The 19,500-nt window shown below is 40.4% G+C and overlaps 1 protein-coding gene across 3 annotated transcripts in view; it reads left to right on the top strand.

Annotated features, from left to right (window-relative positions):
• LOC127529346 (uncharacterized) overlaps positions 1 to 12,402 on the top strand; it is a 29,869-nt gene extending 17,467 nt beyond the window's left edge. The window contains exons 3-5 of one of the 3 annotated variants that reach the window (XM_051932504.1): positions 1,976 to 2,227; positions 7,038 to 10,490; positions 10,533 to 12,402. In XM_051932504.1, coding sequence (XP_051788464.1) covers positions 1,976 to 2,227; positions 7,038 to 10,490; positions 10,533 to 11,054 — 4,227 coding nt within the window. In that variant the 3' untranslated portion in view covers positions 11,055 to 12,402. Of the gene's footprint in view, positions 1 to 1,975; positions 2,228 to 7,037 lie in introns of all 3 variants that reach the window. The other 2 variants (XM_051932503.1, XM_051932502.1) reach the window with 2 other exon arrangements.
• Positions 12,403 to 19,500: the final 7,098 nt, after the last annotated feature.

Below are 19,500 nucleotides of genomic sequence, written 5' to 3'. Positions count from 1 at the left end.
GAAGAGCTTAGCACAAAGCTGCTGACTTCCACTTTAGCGATATGACTAGATAATGAAAATCATTAAGGTTAATGTTGCTTTAACTGATTTTACATTTTATCAAAATTGTTATGCTAGTCTGTAAAGTCTTGCTTCTACCCTACTGTAAGACGCTAGAGGTCGCTGTTGCCTCTTTCAACCCAACAGACAGACACTGACACAGGGTAAAACCACCAAGAAGATCTTTAATGATCTTTTCTTCTTTAAACAGTGCCCATAAGTACCTCCGCCACCATACACAAGCAAAATAACAATAACCAGCACACAAATCTCTCCTCCACTCCTCCCACCAAGCTCTGTCCTACTCCCTCCCAAGTCTCTTGGTGAGTCTCCACCAGTACTTTAAATAGTCTTTGACCCGGAAGTGCTTCTGTTCTTCAGGCCACGTGACTCATCTGCACTTCCGGGTCAGATGGAGATTTGTGGATTTCTTCGGCCCAAAAGTATTTCTGTGGTTCCGTTCCTGTAACTCAGGAGTACTTCCGGGTTATATAGAAAGTACAGATTCTCGAGCCCCCCTGTAGCGTCTCCAGGTGGCACCCACGGCACCCAGCAGGGCTGTGAAGCCGAACTCCAACTCCCATGGTACCCTGCGGGAATCTGGGGTGCCGCTGTGCTGCAGGGGCATCTCCATCTGGTGTTCTGGTAGAGGCAGTGTCCCTCTGTACCTGCTTTCCCCCATCTTACTCCTTTCTGGACGTCCTGGCCGGGTTGAACAGCCGGCCGTCCGTCACACCTACATGTAAGGGTTAAGCAGTTTCCTCAAATGGAGGCATTCAAGTCCCTAGGGGCTCTTTTTCACCAGTGAGGGTAGAGGTGATCGGGATAATTGACCAATGAATTGGTGCAGTGATGGCATTTTTGTGAATGTTGTTCGAGACTGTGATTGGGAAGCAGAAGCTAAGTCCTCGGACAAAGCTTTTGATGTGCCTTTCAGTCTATAACCCCTTTCTAACCTGTGATGAAAACATTTGTGTTGTGACCTAAACGATGGCACCATGGGGACAAATGTCCAAAAGGAGATTCCTTTGCTGGTTTCATTCTCTCTGTTAGGAATACAGGAGAACACATGGAGCAGACCCCTTGCTTCTCTGGATTAAGATGAGCCCGTTAAGGTAGTTTAAGGATACAGCTAGGGTGCCATCTTGCTATACCTGTCAGGCATGGCCCATTGGGAGACAATATGGGACAGATCTGGGACACTGTAGATGGATTGTATCTCATGGCTATCCTGGGATCTTTTTGGAATTCTAAACAGGATCTTTGAAAAGGTTATGAAGGACAGAATGGCCTTGTCTCATGAACCCCATGGGGAAGACATGGAGTGTTGGTAAAGAGAAGATTATTGTCTGTCAGCCTGAGCCAATTCTGTTCAATTGAACCCATGGTGATCAATGCCTACATACAGCTAATGACTTAATTTCAGTCTTGGGTAGTGTTGAAAAAATTATTCAAATTTGTATCCAGCTAGAGAGCTTGCCTGAGGTTTTCAGTGATAACACACTAGATAAGCAAAACCCACAGCTGGCTGATACTCAAGTGTAATTTAATTCACTGTAATGGTGTTTTCATTAAATCAGTCTAATGGTGTATTCATTGCTTCATCAAGTCCAAAATTCAGTAAACATCTATTCAGATTTTTGAGAAATCTGCCTAGTGGGTAACTTACAATTACACTGCCAGCAACCTAAAAAATAATCAACTCAAATCTCAATTCTGTCATTTTTGAACCTGCTTCCCCATTACTGTGTCTTGAGCAGCAGGAACGTCAAGTACAAAGCAGGAAGCAACTCTGAGGGCTGCCAATCTGTAGTACATGTAAACATGCTGATTTATTAAGCTAAAATGTGCTGTCTGCTGTACAGTATACTGTATAAATAATCATTTACCAGGGTCTGCATTTTATTCAGTCTTATCATTCTACCATTATATGCAGGTACCGGTCAATAACTCAGACAACTGGAAGATCTTCGAGTTTTGGAAGATGAAGACCTCAGAGACCTCTCAAGAGTCTGAGGAAGTAGAAATGAATGTTTTGTGCAAAAGAAATATTAATGAAGCAGAAGACTGCTGTTCTGGTGCCATGGAGTGGTCTGAAGGAAGAGAAGAGAACTACCTTAATAAAGGACTTAGGGACACCTTAAAGATGAACACTGGAAGAAAATACATACATGGGGATTCCTCAAAGGTGCATATCATAACTTTTGGTGCCAGGGAGAATAATGTACAAGGGTACAATTTGAAAATGAACACGGTAACTGCTACAGATAGAAGCTGATGCAATACAATACGTTCATAATGAGCATAGTGCTGTGCCATTCATCTAGTTGAATCCAAGACCAAATCAAAATGGATGCTCTGCTGCGAGATTGCACAATTGTTGAACAACATGCTGTAGTGAGATTTCTTTGGGGAGAGGGAGTGAAACCTCCTTAAATTCAAAGAAGGATGTTGCATCAGTAGGGAAATGAAAACAGCACAACTCAACAAAAAGTTTATGAATGGATAGAATGGTTTAAAGTGGGATAGACAAGTGTAAGCAACAAAACTCAATCTCGTCAATCATCAACGTCACATAGACATCAGAGGAGGTTGACAAATTCAGTTGTCCACTGTTTCTACCCATTTGGATATCAACTATGGATCTGCACATACCATTTTCATGTTGACTGGGGGTACAATAAAATTTGAGCAAGATGGGTTTCCAAACAGCTTACTGATCTCACAAGCCAACATCCTTCAGTGAGTTTCAACAGGTTTCACTCTCTCTGCTCAAAGTGTGTTGCTCAATACTGCAGAGGAGCGTCCATGTTCATTTGTCCTTGGCTTCAACTAGACTGATGGCAGAGTACTGCGCTGTATGTATTTGAACTACCCAAAAGCCATTGCAACTGTGTTGTACTGCATCAGGTTCTGTTCATTATGATTACTGCAGAATTTTTACATTGCCTTTACTTTTTAATTTACCCTCATGACAAGTTCTACATATCTGTAGTGAATGATGAATGCATGTACCCACTCGAACCAGCTGTTTAGTAGGGACAACTGAAACACAAACCAGAAGACACAAGTCACAGGTGAGAGATGAAAGAATCTAATATAACTTATAAGGCGGTTAGTGACACGACAAAAAGTCTGAATTAGCGTAACTTCATAAGTACTAGGGTGTTGTACCATGTTGGCCATTATGAATGTAGTGAGAAGTCAAGCAAAATGACACCTTTTATTGACTAACTAAAAAGATAACAATATGCAAGCTTTCAACGCAACTCAGACCCCTTTTTTGCATTGAAAGCTTGCATATTGTGATCTTTTTAGTTAGTCAATAAAAGGTGTCATTTTGCTTGACTTCTCACTACAGGGTGTTCATAAGAAATGTCATTTATTTCATGAGGTACAAGCACATAATAAACAAGAATAGCTGTGCCAACTATTTAATATTTTAAAATGTGCGCTTCAGTTTAAATGTTTGAAGTCTAAATGTTCTTGATTGTAATAGAAACTTGTCATTTTTCATTCTCTGTTAGAGGTCCATAGAGATTTAGATCTCTAGTAAAGGATCAAAAGTACAACATCATCTCTGTAATCACTGAGCTTGAAATAGTCTAAAATCAATACCCCTATATGCATATGTTGAAATTTTGTCATTTATAACCTTCTGGGGGTGGCTTTTAGAAGGCTAGCTCCAATGGTAAAGAATCAAATATAAAAAATATCATATTGTATTTGTGATCAGCAACCTCAAAATAGCATAAAACAGCACTTCACATGCCCATATATTAACAATCCCTATTTTTTGAAACCTTTCTGAAAAGGGGTAACTTTGACCTCTGGTATTCATAGGGGGTGAACCCCTGGAGTCAATTAACATGACTTGCAGAAACTTCAAACCCTTCTGATTATTTTTGCGGATAACATCTGTTGGTTTACTCTTTATCATAAGGGTGTAATTTCCTGTACAAAATGTTGTCGAGGAATGGCCTAAAAAATATGTTTTTTCAGGTCTAGAAGGTGACCAATTGGATAGGATGGGGGACAAAAAGTTTGATTTCTTGCGTAAGTACATATCACGACGATTGAAATGGTATAACATTTGTCAGGGTTTTCTTGTACCAGTGAGTCAGGAGGCAATAGGCTAAAATAACAAGTGATTTCAAAGCATTCTGAAGCAAATCTTATGAGCACAATAAGTGGATGTATTTTATAAAGAATCATTAGCATACAATAATACAAAGTATTTAACATGCACACCCATACAAATATTTATTGCGAGCAATCAGGATGCAGTTTCATTTCCTAGCGCTGATTCAATTTCAAAGAAAACACACCTTCAGTTAATTGTAGCTTTGAGAGTGCAGGATCAACTGCAAGTAGCTGCAGGCCGGTGTGCAATATTTGCTTGTCACATGCTCGCAGAAGCCTGGAAACCTCTGCGACTTAGTGCTTATTTGGTTCACTGCCGTTTTGACTTTTCTATCCTGTGGATTGTTCGCGGAGCTCGGTAGCACTGATGGAGGTGCCTATGAATTCTATTCATTTCCATGAAGATACAACTGGGGTCAAAAGAGTGAAGTTCATCATGTTTGCAGACTCTAATAATATACTAAGTTTAAAAATTACTAGGGGGCTCTTCCCCCTGCTTGCTTCGCTCGCCAACTCCTGGACAGGCGCTATGCGCCAGCCACTTTGCGTCTCTGCTGCTCGCGTATGTGGATTTCACTTTCACCAAACAACAAACCTTTTAATTCTTGTAGATACGTCTCTTCATTGGGAAGATTGGGAACACAAATTAGACGATCTACAATTCTCAGACTTAAAGTTTAACGCAGAACAATATCTACATACTTCTGTCATATCACCTATGTCCATATATTCGATCTCTTTTTGCTGTTCAGTTATTTCACTGAGTTATGATTTCTGTTTGTTAGAGCTAATGTGATCTTTGCTATCAGTTTTTTGAGACTTTCGAATTTTAGTACTTTCATAATCTCTAACCTGTTTTGCATGTGTATCGCGTCAATATGTTTGAACCTTTTTATGATGTTGTTTGGCAAAAGTCTCGTCTCACGGGACCTGAACGTATCTCTCGCGGGAGTTGGAATTATCTCAGAGAAAGTTTCGTCCCAAGATTTCCTTTTATAATAGAGAGATGTGTATTTTAAAGGGCTTTTCTGACTATTCTTTGGACAACTCTAGACCCAAAATGCAACAAGTGGTACCAGAAGTGAGGATTGCACAAAATGGATCAATAGCAAGATGTTGATGTGAGGGCCTCTATTCCTATTCATGCTAGAGATAATGCTGCACAAAACATCTCCTACCAATGACCCCGAGTGTTTTTTGTTTACCTTTGAGCGTAATGCCATGATGATGTGCTAGGACAGAGGAAATTGGGCTGCCATCCTCGCCACTCTGTTGACTGGCAATGCTCAGCAAGCTGTTCATAGAGTTATTCTCAAAAGGTTTGATGATTTTGACTTTTTGAAGGTGGAAATTCTTCTTTGTACGTCTTTGAGATCTCTGGCCAAGTAATGAAAGTTCTGAGTTTGGCAAACTGACCTGAATTCATGATATTTTTTAAATATTACATTTTTTTTTGATAAAAGATGAGAGACCTGGCTCTGGCTCTCTATCTAGGCTCAGTTGTCATAGGCAAACTAACAAATGTAAAAGTATGCTCATGCTGCTTCCTGGACTGAGTTTGGTTAGCAAATCTGATGTTGTCACGGATAGGTGGTTTTCGTCTGAGATTCTCTCTCTTGACATGAGCTCAAGATCGATTAGTATCCCTCAATGCACAAATGCTAATTAACCCATTCCTTCTACATTGAAAGAAGTTGAAATCTGGTGTGTGTCTGTGTGTGTGTGCATGTGTGTGGCTGTTGTCATCGAGTGGGTGAAAGATGCAGCCAAGAGATACAAAAGGTTTGGATGGCAGCTGGACTGTCCTTTTTAATTTCAACAAATGTACAAATGAAAGGAGCGTTCAATGGTAGTGCATCTTAAATAAAGGGAAAGCAGCCTTGATAGATGAGATTCAGCCATTTTTCAGCATGTGTCTTGGTTAGAGAGGGATACCATCTTTCAGTCATTCCAGCTATGGATGGTGTTAAAGTGCTTCAACAGGAAGTGGAGGAGTCAGCTGCCCTCAAGGAGATTTGGAGGGAAAGGGAGATGATATGGGTAGCTGCAGCAACTCCTTTCGTCTTGGAGTGGTATGACATACATACAATTAGAAGGTGCTCCTCTGATGCAAATGACTTTTTTTTTGTATATGAATGTACAGCTTGATATATACAGTATATACAGTATATAAAATTACATATTACATGCATATGTAGAGAGAGAATGAGAGCAGGTCAGATAAGGTTAGGTCAGGTTGAGGGGCATGCACTGGTACAGCATATTGCCGCACCCACACCTCAAGATCATGGTTGGTAACTCCCCCAGGCAGACAAACAGTCCAGTCCCATCCTCCAGAAATGATCATCTATCTGCCGCAGCCAGGTGTTTTGTGGGTGTCCCCTTGTCCTAGTCCAGCCACATGGGTCCTCAACAATGAGGATCCTGTGAGCCAGATCTGCCTCGGGGAATTGCGCCACATGGCCATAGTACCGTAACTGGTGCTCACTCACAATACAGCTAATGTGGCTCAATCGGGACTCTGAGAGCAACCACTCGTCTGACACAAGTTAAACCAGAAATACCTAATGATTCTCCAAAGAGACACAATACCGAATGAGTCCAGTCCAAAAAGACAACCAATAAAGACAGCTCTTTCTCCATTTATATTTCAAAATTACATTTTATGTTTATGTAGCTGGTCTTTTAGTTATACTATAATTCTGATTATTACAGTGCACACTGTTTTTGTAAATGAAATGCATATAACAAAAATGAATTAAAATAGAAAGTTGAGAATGTACAGCATTAAGAGTTACGGTTTGAAATTTTATCTGTATGATTAACCCATCCTTATGTTGAACTTTTACATGTAGGTTGAAGTGTGCAGTGCAAAGAACTGGGAAACGTTAGAATTTTGGAAGTTGAAGACTGCCAGTCGTTTGGATGATTTTAAGAAAGACGGAGAAAGACAAACATGCAACTCTCTTCGTGCTCCAAAAAAAATGAATAAACAACGAAACATCCCTATGGATGCAGCAGAAATGGGTACACAAAGTGAAAAACGGTTTACAGATAATGACTTCACAGTTAGTAGAAAAGTATTATCTATGTTTGACAACTCTGATCTAGCTAGTGGAAAGGAAAGCTCTCAGTCAGCTAGAGAACGAGAATGCAGTTCATTGAGCACCACACAATCAGTTAACCTAAGAGAAGTAAGTTTGCTGTGGCCCTCAGAAGATACAATGGAAGAAAAACGCAACGTCTCAGATAGCTCTGTATTATCTATAAATGGGAAAAACAGCCCTTCAGAGATCAATGAGATAATTAATAGAGCAGAATCCATCCACCTGAACACCTCAGAGGTAGGTAGTATAGAAGATTACAATCGTTCAGATAGCTTTGATCTGGACAAATTAGGGGAAGAAGAATACTACCAACATGTGGATGCTACCAGCATAATTAACACAAAAGAATTTACTTCCTTGGATCCTTATTTGGTGGCTACAAAAAAAGAAAGAAAAACATGGACATCAGATATCAAAAGTGTAACTGACATCAAAATTGTTAAGATGGCTAATAAAGGAAACTGCACTCCTCCCGACACCCCTAAACAAAATAACAGGATAGAACTGGCCTCTTTAAAAACCTTGGATGTCCATCCTATAGATTCCGGTGACATTGTTGCTGCGGGAGAAGGCAATTCGAAAGACACTACCAAGAAAATCAGTAGTGTAAAAATCACCTCATTTGCAAATAGTGCTTCAGACAATTCTGAGGAGGCTTTTAGAGGAGAAAGCTGTGGTACTCAAGATACTGCCATAGCAGATAGGAGAAAACAAATAACTGCTTTTGATGTGCCTGAGTTAGTTAATGGAGATCACCCCACAATCTTGAATACATCTGAAGAACATAGAGAAGAATGCAGCTTCACAGACACCGCTACCCCATTGGATGATTCTGAAGTGGTTAGATATGGAGAAACAGGTCAACATAACTCAAATAATTTAGTTAGAAAATTGGAATTTTCCCCTTCAGAATGTTCTGGAGTAGCTTATAAAGAAGAACATGAATCCTTCAGTACCGCTGAGATGGAAACATTTGGAGAAAGTCATTTACTCAACAGTAGGGATATAATTAATACAGATGAATTAAGCTTTTTGGATGACTCTGCCATAGTTAGAAATGGCAGCACCTTGGATACAAGTGAAATGTTTAACAGTCCAGAGAACTGCAGTAAGATAATTCATGATACACACGTTTCCATTTTAGATGCCCCTGAAGAAATTAGTGAGGAACAATGTAGTTTATATTATTCTTCTGTGAAGACTAGAGAAGAAGAAAAAGAAGAAGACAGTCCACAAGACTCTCCGAAGATGATTAACAAAAAAGACATTAGAAAAGAGTACAATGTCTTGGACACAACAGTCTTGATAGATGCAAAACAAAAAGTTGTTGACAACAATTTGCTGCACTCTTCCTTAGATACATTTGACGTTGTTCATGCGAAAGACAGCACCGTACAGATATCCATGATGGTGAATGAAGAGCACAGATCCTTGCACAACATCAAGGGAGTTAATGGTGAGGAATCCAACCATTTGGTCACCAAATTAACACATGAAGGAGAAAAGAGTAACTGGCAAATTGTCTTGGACATGGCCAATGGAGGTGAACGCAGGTTTGTGAATATCTCTAAAGTAAATGAAAGAGATTGCTGCAGCCTTATGGGCAGTGTAAATATTGCTAATGAAGGCAATGACAGTTCATTGGATGCAGGAAATGACTGTAGTCCTTCATCTACTGCAAAGATAACAGCAGGAAGTGAGTGTAATGCCTTGTTTAATTCCAGCACCATCCTTGAAAATGAATGTAACCACTTTGAGACTGTAACTGATAATAGTGGAGAAAAGGAATGCAGTTTGGGTAGTGAAGGAGAATGCCATCTACTGGAAAACCTAGAAATCAGTGAAGCACCGTGCACCTCCTTTGAAACATCTGAGCTGTTTGGCTCATTGGACCTGGTATTGGGTAGCAGAGCTAAATCTTGCCTTTTGGATAACTCAGAGGCAATTTCAGAGAACAAATGTACTTCTCTGAGCACCGAAAAGGAAACGAGCATCTCCAGCTGGCTTAGCACAGGAACACATGACTGCAATGCCCAAAATATTTCTGAGGCAACTATCAAAGAGAAATGCTGGTCCCGTGAAAGCACCTTTTTACCCGCTGATGACTGCTGCCTATTTCACATGCACAGCTTAGTTAATGGAGTAGACTGTATTCACTTGAGTAAAAATAATGCTGGTGATGAGGAACACACCAATCGTAATACATTTAAAGTCGGTATGAAAGACCAAAGTAGCAAAACAGACACTTCTGAGGTAGCAACTGGAGGAAAGATTTGCCCCTTGAATATTTCTCGGATGATTGAAGCAGATAAATGCCTCCTGCTAATTAACCCAAAGATGACTGTTTCAAACAAAAGTAACATTTTGAGCACATTTAACATAGTTAGTGATTTTGACTGCAAACACATTCATACCCCTGAGGTGATTAGTGGACAGAAATGCCACCCTTTGTGCAACTTTAATGTGGTGATTGAAAATAAAAGTAACCATTTGTACACCTGCAATCAGTTTGCTATAGGACAGTGTAGTTTAGAAAATGAAGGTATGTGTGAGCATGCGGATCAGCAGAAGTTGGTTAGCAGAGATGAATGCGACTGCTCGGGTTGCCCAAAGATTATTAACTCAGTTGATACTTCTAATGTTCTTAAGGGAAGTGAAACAAACCCCTTGGATATGTCTAAGATGGAATGTGGAAGTAAGAGCAGACAGTTTGATGTGATAAATGGAGACGAACACAGCATTTCCAGTACCTCTGAAATATGTATAAAAAATAAATCAACCTCTTTATACAACTCAAAAGTTAGAAGTAGTGATAGCTCCTGTTCATCTGACGTGATTACAATAGGGGAATTACACTGCATGAGCCCATCGGACATGATTCTTATAGAAGACAGCAGCCCTAGTAATGTCTCTGATACAGCCAGTGTCATTGACTGTAGTCCCACTGAGGTTCCAGACATGATCACTGAAGAATACAGTAATTGTGACACATCAGAGGTGTCTGTAAGAGAAGATGTCCACTTAAACTCATCAGACGTAGTTAGTAAGTGGCAATGGTGGTCTCTGTATACCCCTGATATGGTTAACAGAGGAAACAATAACTCTTCATGTACTTCCAAAATTCCTAGACTATCCAGTTCAAACATGTCTTACAAAGAAATGTCCAAGTCAGCATCATCAAAGGAGGAAAGTCCTCCTGAGGTGGTTAACAAAGTAGAAATTATCCCCCTGGATTCTCCTGAGGTGGTAAACGAAGTAGAAATTATCCCCCTGGATTCTCCTGAGGTGGCAAACGAAGTAGAAGTTATCCCCCTGGATTCTCCTGAGGTGGTAAACGAAGTAGAAGTTATCCCTCAGGAATCCACTGAATTAACACACAGAACAGAATATATTTCCTCTGAGAGTGACGATGTTGAGATTATTGAGGACAGTCCATCCAATGACAACATGGTAGATCCCATTGAAATCAGCTCTTCTGAGTCTGGCGGGATAGATCTTATAGAAATTAACTCTTCTGATTCTGAGATAGCGGAGGTTATAGAATGTAGCTCTTCAGAGTCTGAAGTGATAGAGATCACAAAAGGCAGACCCTTTGACAATAAGATGGTTACATTTTCTCCAGCAAGGGAAATGGAAAAGACAATCAAAGTCAACACATCAGTGTGCACTGAGAGAGGTCATAAAGGAGATGAACATGGAGAAGAGACATTTTTTACTGCTTCTCCAGAGTTGAAGCAGTCTTTGTTATTTTGGAGTGAACAATGAAATATTTGATCTTTGTATTTATAACAATGTAAGTTTGCTTTGTCTTTTTACAAACAAGCACTGAAATAGTGCTCACTTTTTAAGATTCAAGATTTTTTGAGTTAATAATAAAATATATTATTTTCTGTATAAAATGAGCGGCCACTGCACTAGACAGACCTGTCTTTCCCATGTTATTAAGAACTCTGTGAAGTCCATGTCACATTAGGCGGCTTTTCCAGTGATTTCTAGTCGTAGCCTTCACTTACATAACCTTAGCAAGTTTAGAGGCAGCTGGTGGCACGCTCCCATGAAATCTGTCACCAAATGTGACATAACCAGTGATTCACTCCAGCTGGTCCTTGACTGACATTGACATGTCTGATTTTGTTTTTAGTCATAGGGGCGGACTCTGTGTGCATGAGACCTGACAACCAATGAATGTGCAACCAGAAGTACAATGCATAGAATGCAGTGACAAGGAATAAGGAGCCATGGGTGTTTTGGACCTCACAAACAGAAGAGACATTCATCTGTCTGGTGTCTCGTGTTTTATGTACCATGAGAAAATGGAAAAGTGAAAAAAGGGAAGAAATTGCATCTGAGACTCCATTGTGAGAGCTGGTGCAGGTGTGTGTGCTATCGTAGGAGCGGTGATCCGCCGTGACCCACTCACAACCCACTACCAATTTTAACAATAGCAACTTGTGACACATCCCGGCGGGAGACCACATCCTAAAAGTGGGGGGCATCTCAGTGGTTGAGAAATGCTGTGTTAAACCATTAGGCAGCATACAATTGGATGTCAGAAAAAGGGCCAAGCAACACCCCCAAAAGGTCAGCACTCAAGTCGGTAAATGTGACATGGGCAGCGATTTTCAGTCATTTATATTAACATCAACCAGTAACAAGATTCTATCCAGTAACTCTGACTAGCAAATTTGATGTACCCAAACCATAGCAGTTGCATACTGTGACACTGGCGTTTGTGACAGTGTCGTGTGTGCAGACGGTGCTGTTTAAAGCAGTTGGGTAAGTAGGTACCAGAGGACTGTGTGTGTGCAGTTTACAAAGGGACAGAGCAGAAGGGGTAGTGGAAAACAGGCAGATCTATATGTCAAAAACTCCATGTCTGTGATCGAGAAATTCTTAGCTATTTGCCAACAATCTAAGATTAAAACTGATTTTCACTAATGGAGTAATCTCATGGCCCTGAGTCCCTGAAAAAGTCATCCTTGCTGAAAAGTTAACTAAATTGTGAGAAAAAACCCTGAGAAATCCCACAGTCAGCAGTTTACAGTGGTTGCAGAATAGCACAGATGGTTGGACTGAAAGTCAGTGGCATCATGATTTGAGTCTTACGTGTGTGCGTGTGTTTTACTTTGATCGTATACTATATTGTACTATATAGTGTATACAATACAGTAAATATTGTAATCTTTTTAGTTAGCCAATAAAAGGTGTCATTTTGCTTGGCTTTTCTCTAGTATGTAGAAGAATAATTTTTGACCTCTCGTAAGTCATATTAATTATAATATATGTTTTTATTGTTTATTCCTCCACATTTTTTTTTTATTTCTCCACAGAATTAAAGTGATTGAGGAATTACATATACAATTGTAATACAACAATATTTTATTCCATTAAAATTACATGTAAATAAAACAATCCCTTATTATTGTTTTTGATAAAAAGGGCAATTGATTAGAATACTGAATTTTTCTAAATAATAATACAAAAGTGAAACTTTTCATACTGTGTCCACTCCACAATAATGTATGTACTAAGATGTGTATTTATTTTATATTATTTAATTGTCTGGAAGAATAATAGTATCTTTTAATTTCCTTGTAATTTTGCCTAACCATCTTCTTTCTGTAATTTGAACTGATTTGTAAGAAATTACAAAATTAGGCATCATGGGTGCACCTCCTCAATAGTGGGCTCATATGTGATACCATTATCCTCTTGAGGGGGGGCTTTAGGTCATAAACCCACAGGAGGTGCCATAGGACAAACTAAACATTGCACATTTAGTTAGAATTTGAGTGGCACACAAGGCCTGTTAAGACAGCAGAATGAAGTGGGTGGCAGAAGTCCAGGTGTACTCACCCCATGTGCATCACTGAGTAAATGGTTAAACTGCAGCTCCTAACAACACATTGCACAGCCCATGTACTTCATCTGATATCAATGGTGTAAATCAGATTTGAACTAACATCTCTGCAGAGGCTCCTTCAGACAAAATGGCACCCAAATGGACATTCATCTTAGGCTTGTGATTGCAAAATGAACCTGCCTATATGTGAACAAAATTATGCTCCAATAAGAAGGCACTGGTTCTGTAACTGGAAGTGACCTTGATGCAATCACCTGAGGCTACACCTTCCTTCAAAAATCAGATGCAGTCATCTCTTCTTTCTCAAGGGAGACCTTACAGCTGATTAGCTGCTCTTTTTGGGGAGCCAAAAAGCTCTTCTGGGAAGCTGAATGTTAACGATCTGTTGTTTTGACGATGGATACCCTGAACTAGCTCTAACATCCATTCTGCCAATCCAAGCCCTGTGCCAGTGGTTAAGACCAGTTTGATAAGACTAAAAAGCAGTCATTGCTTCAAGAATGGAACTTTTGAACCCACACTCTTGAGCCAGAAAGAGTAATCCTTTTCCGTATGAAGTTGGAGAGGGCACAGCAAAGAGCCTGATGGCAAGCTGAGAAAGGCAGCATCACACCACATCATGCCATGAACAAAGGACCATGTAACAAGGAAGAGAAGAGTCCACTTGAACGTGAAAAACAACAGTAACAACTCCACACGATGTTGGACATCACTGACTTGGTATTGTCAAAGTGTTTATATGTGCCAAGATAAATTAGAATTCTAAATAGCCAGTAAATGTTTCACCGTCTTGTGACTTGTCTTCTATGTTATTTACATGCTAATAGTTATCATATTTCTATAATCTTTGTGTTTATCAAAAAATTGTATTATTCTGCTTCTTAAAACGAGTGTGCCTCAGTTACCTAGATGTAAGTTTAATGGCTGGAGAGTGCCGCCTACAGAGCAAGATATGGAAAATAAAGTGGGATTCTTAAAAAATTGTGTAATCTCTCTATTATAATAAAAATATCCTGGGATGAGATGAGACTTTTTGGCCTGGGATGAGACGTGACTTTGATTTTCAGAGAGATACTTTCATGTCCTGCAAGATGAGACTTTGTGCCAAAAATATTTCCGGGGCCAGAAATAAAAGACATAGAGTAGATGATAGAACAGCAGTTCTCAAACTGTGGGGTGCACCCCCCTAGAAAAGGGGGCATGAATGTTGCCATATGTGGCGTAGCGGTGTATCAGCAGCAAAAATATAGGAATACATTTTATTAGGGTTTCAAAAAAATGTTAGGGGGGGGCGCGATTAAACCTTATGTAAACTCGGGTCGCAAGTACTTAAAGGTTGAGAAACGCTGAAGTAGAACCTCGTAAAAAATTAAAAAATGTTGGTGCGATACACATGGCAGAGCAGGTTAGAGATAATGAAAGTACTAAAACTCGAAAGTCTCAAAAAAATTATAGTAAAGATCGCATTAGCACAAACAAACGGAAATTATTACTAAGTGAAATAACAGAACAGTGAAAAGAGATCAAATACATTGTTCGGATTTAAACTTTAAGTTGGAGACTTGTACATCGTCTAATTCGTGTTGCCATCAGGGAAAAGTAGTGTTTCTTCCCAATGAAGAGGGGTATCTGCCAGAATTAAAAGATTTGTTGTTTGGTGAAAGTGAAATCCACATACGCAAGTGGCAGAGATGTGAAGTGGCTGGTGCACAGCGCAGGCCGGGGTTGGGCAGGGGGGGGTTGGCAAGCGATGCGAGCAGGGGGCAAAGCCCCCTAGTTAATGACAAGTATTAATGAAGGCAAAACTGATAATCAATTAACTAATCAATTCATCTTTTTCTACAGTGGTGTCCAGGGCAAAGTTGGCATTCATCTTTCGAGTCATATATGAGTTCCCACTTTGCTGCATTTGTTTTGCAGAAGGTGTCATAAGTGCACTGAGAAATGTCAGTGAAGTGACACTTAGCCATAAAAATGCAAGTGATATTGTGATGACAATATCAGGCAACCCACTGATATGAGGAACCCATCTGGTAGGATATGTTTCTGTTTAACGGCCTGTTTACCTCTTCAAAGAGTGCCTTCCCTGGGTTATGAATACACTTCTGGAAATGTATAGTGTAATGGACATTTCCATGGCAGTACCTGGAGTGCTTTTTCAAATGAAAACCTTGGTGCAAGCAGATGCTCTTCTATATTCTTCTAAAGAATCTGAATAATCTCGAATTTGTACAGATCCAACAGTTACCTCCAAAAGCATTGGCCCATTAATGATCCAATGCTTCAAAAAGACCAATGATGAAATGGAGGCTGATGTGACTTGTTCAGAGTAACAAACAAGGAGCAATCAATAAACTAAAAGCCAAGGACAAGTCTGTTGCCTAAAGAGGCATTTAAGAATGCACAGCTCTGTTCTGTTTTGTCATATATTGGGTATGACAGCCAATGGGCCAACAAAGTTCTAGTTTTGCTGGTTTAGGTTGTAAGCTGGTGATGCCTGCGTAGCCCCATATAATACTAGTGGACCAAAATTTGAATTTTAAATTGATTTATGAACATTGTTCATGATGAGGTACATCACTTCATTGCAGCATTACATGCATTTGCAATTGGAAGGAAAGTAGGAAAGTTCCAGAATAATTCCAGGAGCATGACAGGAAATTTAGCTTAGTGCAATGGCCTACTCTGTCCACCAGATTTCATTCCTATTGCACTTCTGGGCTCTCTGGAGTAGAGATCCACCACCTGCCAATGACGGAGCTGACATGGACCACCTTTTGAGTTCCTGACCTGGACAATTCAGTCTGTTCTTTAGAAAGAAGTGAAAACACTTTGCAGATACATAGATGTACTGACTGCGGTGGGTTGGCACCCTGCCCGGGATTGGTTCCTGCCTTGTGCCCTGTGTTGGCTGGGATTGGCTCCAGCAGCACCCCGTGACCCTGTGTTCGAATTCAGCGGGTTGGAAAATGGATGGATGGATAGATGTACTGAACAAAATAGCAGTAACAGGTATGACATATTATATCTATGAAATGTATTTACTGTACATCAGTAAGAACTTTTAGCAAATTTGATTCAGTGGTGTTTAAAAGTCTTAGAAAGGAGAGGAATGGGTGGAATTAAAATGGCTTTAAGATCTCATTCCTGAAAGTCCATGAATAGCTTCAAATACTGTAACCAAAAAGGTTCAGGATCAGTTCATGGATGCCCAAAGCCTAGTGGCCCCCTACATAATAATCCACTTCTTTTGGTACAAAGTCCTAACAGTGATCTGGAATCAGAGGGATGAAACATATTTACAAAGTGGGGTGTCAGGCCCTTTGATGAAGAACAGCCATTATGTCATCTTGATATGAGGTTGTGTTTGGATGGGCTGCATGTTCCCAACAGGAGCACAGAAGGCTCACTAAACTATTTACATGAATATGCAAAAAGGTCAAAATTAACATCTCCTCTCCACCTGTTTACACATAGTTGGGGTAATTTAATTTTTGTGATAGGACTGCCTTCAGATGCTACTTAGATCACAATCTAAACGGTTTTCAATACTATATTAATTTCAAATACAACTTTTGTACATTAGTAACGTGGGCTTATTTTCTTTCAAAATCCTGTCTGTCTTTCTGGTTTTACATATACAAGATTTCTCACACTCTAATATGAGGGTGTGGACCACAGCACAAATACAGCAGGAGAAGCAAAATCTAATCTGTCCCTCGCCTTCTACAGATATCTACGTACGTATGTTTGTCCTGTCTACCCAGCTGATGCATTATTCCCATTTCCCACCATTAGATGTACTCATTGTGCTCTTTACTCTCCTACTACATTCTAATAAACTCTGAGACAGTTGCTGTGGTCACTTTAAATCTGTTCAGGATTTCACTTCCTAATCTACTATTAGAATGAGCTTCATTTTCTTAGTCCTTATACCATAAAAGGCAATGCACTCCATTAAAAGCACAGGGTGCCAACCAAGCACGTCATATCCAAACTTACCTCACTGCACATTACTGAGCTGACTTATACACCCTCCAGGGATGAATATCAAATTGCAGAGGATGAATCAAGGAGGGCTGACTTACTGGCCTATGAACACCAGTAATCAGCTTAAAAAGCATCAATTTGATTCGATGGTAGCTCTCAATAGCATGCACAAGGTGCAGCAGGGTTGGACATTAATCACCATAGGTGGAGAAAGGTGCCATTTTAGCCATGCATAGGAATGAAAAGAGAGGCATTATGTTGTTCTGCTTGTCACTGATATTTAATAAGAGTCAGTATACAGTATATTTTCTAATTATTATTATTTATTTGTTCAAGGGGAAATTAAAATTTTACAGACTCTCAGCAGAAAAAGAAGGGGGGCACCACTGAGCCCCAAACCTCAGACACAATTTCACCCAACACAGTTCCGAGTTCAAATAGACTTTTATGTGTCACCAACAATGTCCAAGTATATACAACCAACATAAACTAAGTAGTAGATTAATTAAATGCTCCTTCTCTCCTTTCACTCCTGCAGGCGAACTTTGCCCATAGACTCTCTGAGGTGAGGTGGTGGGCTCCTTTTAAGCCTAACCCAGGAATGCTTCTTTAAAAAAACTAGGGCTGTCTCTCTGGTGGCACTGAAGGACTCTGAAAGGGTTGCACTTCCACACTTCAAGTCCCATGCAACTCTGTGGGTGTCCTAAGTGGGATCAGCTGAGAGGAATTCTGCCACCTTCTATTCTGGGAAATTAACGTCTTCTTTTACCTAGCTTCACCCAGTCCATCCATTATTCTTGGGATCATAAAGTGTCCCAGCCAAGTTATGCCTCCATCTTACTTAACCTAATATTCTGCCTCTTCTGTCCAGATGCTCAGGATAATTCATGTGTGTGTGTTATGTCACCCATCCATCCATCCATTTTCCAACCCGCTGAATCCGAACACAGGGTCACGGGGGTCCGCTGGAGCCAATCCCAGCCAACACAGGGCACAAGGCAGGAAACAATCCCGGGCAGGGTGCCAACCCACCGCAGGACACACACAAACACACCCACACACCAAGCACACACTAGGGCCAATTTAGAATCGCCAATCCACCTAACCTGCATGTCTTTGGACTGTGGGAGGAAACCGGAGCGCCCGGAGGAAACCCACGCAGACACGGGGAGAACATGCAAACTTCACGCAGGGAGGGCCCGGTGTTATGTCACAAATTGTGTTATTTGTTTAGGCTTTTCTTCAGGTATTAAATTTAGTATTTTCCTCTGATTTATTGTCTTTGATTGTATTTAAAGCTTTGTATATCTTTGTATCTGTTTTTAGTATTCTGGGAAGATATTATTTGTATCCAATGTTATATACATTATTTAACACAATATTTGTTACTCTGCACTTCTTTCTGAGAGTCGCCTTGTGCAGCACCTTGAGCATGTGAAAGTCACTATATAATGTAAGGGATGGCTGGCAGCCCAGCCTGGCCGGGATGCCCTAAATATGGAAGGATGGGGGAAGGCAGCTTCTTTAAGGCACTGCCTCCCCCAAGATGCTAGATGGCGCAACTTCCCTGGAGTGAAGCGGTACCCCGGATTCCCACAGGGCATCATGGGACATGGAGTTCTGTATCTCAGCCCTGTTGGGTGCCAGCAGGTAACGCTGTGAAAGGAAGGTTCTCACCTAATCTGGAAGTAGGTCATGTGGACAGAAGAGCAGGAGCAATATACATAATGGACTGCTGCAAACCCAGTAAGCGAGCCAGAGTCAGGTAGAAGGGGACAACACTTGCTGGAGGTGTGGAGGAGAAAGGAAAGAAGAAGAAGAAGAAAAATTAATTGTGTATTTGTTTGTGGCTGTGGTGGTGGAGAGCACTGTGAAAGAAGAAAAAGAAATAAAAATAAATTCTTGGTGCTTTTAACGTGTGTCATCATTGCCTCGTTGTCAGGTTTGAGGAGCAACAGTGCCCTCTAGCGTCCACAATAAATAAAATGTATTATTATCTACATAGTCCTTCCATTATGACTTCTGGGCCAGAGATTCACCCCTAGCCCCTGGCAAGTTGCTCCTCTATCCTCCATGGCACTCAAAAGAAAAAAATAACATATAACAAACAAAAACGACCCTCCAAAAACACACAACTAATTATGGCTTGACAAAAAGAGCTGCTGCTGTTGATCACAGGCTTGTAGATGGGAGTAGGATGAGGTAAGATCTGCTCAGTGGTACTGCAGGTTTACTTTTAAAGATACTGTCATTCCAATTGAGCAAGTCCACTTTGCTGTGTCCACAAATCCAACATGCTAAATCAAAATTTCTTTGTTCCGATGCCCTCCTGGTTAAGTCAAATAGAATTCTAGGGGC

Source organism: Erpetoichthys calabaricus, chromosome 10 (genome assembly GCF_900747795.2).
Source record: "Erpetoichthys calabaricus chromosome 10, fErpCal1.3, whole genome shotgun sequence".
Classification (NCBI taxonomy): Eukaryota; Metazoa; Chordata; class Cladistia; order Polypteriformes; family Polypteridae; genus Erpetoichthys; species Erpetoichthys calabaricus.
This window is presented reverse-complemented; position numbering and strand designations above follow the sequence as displayed.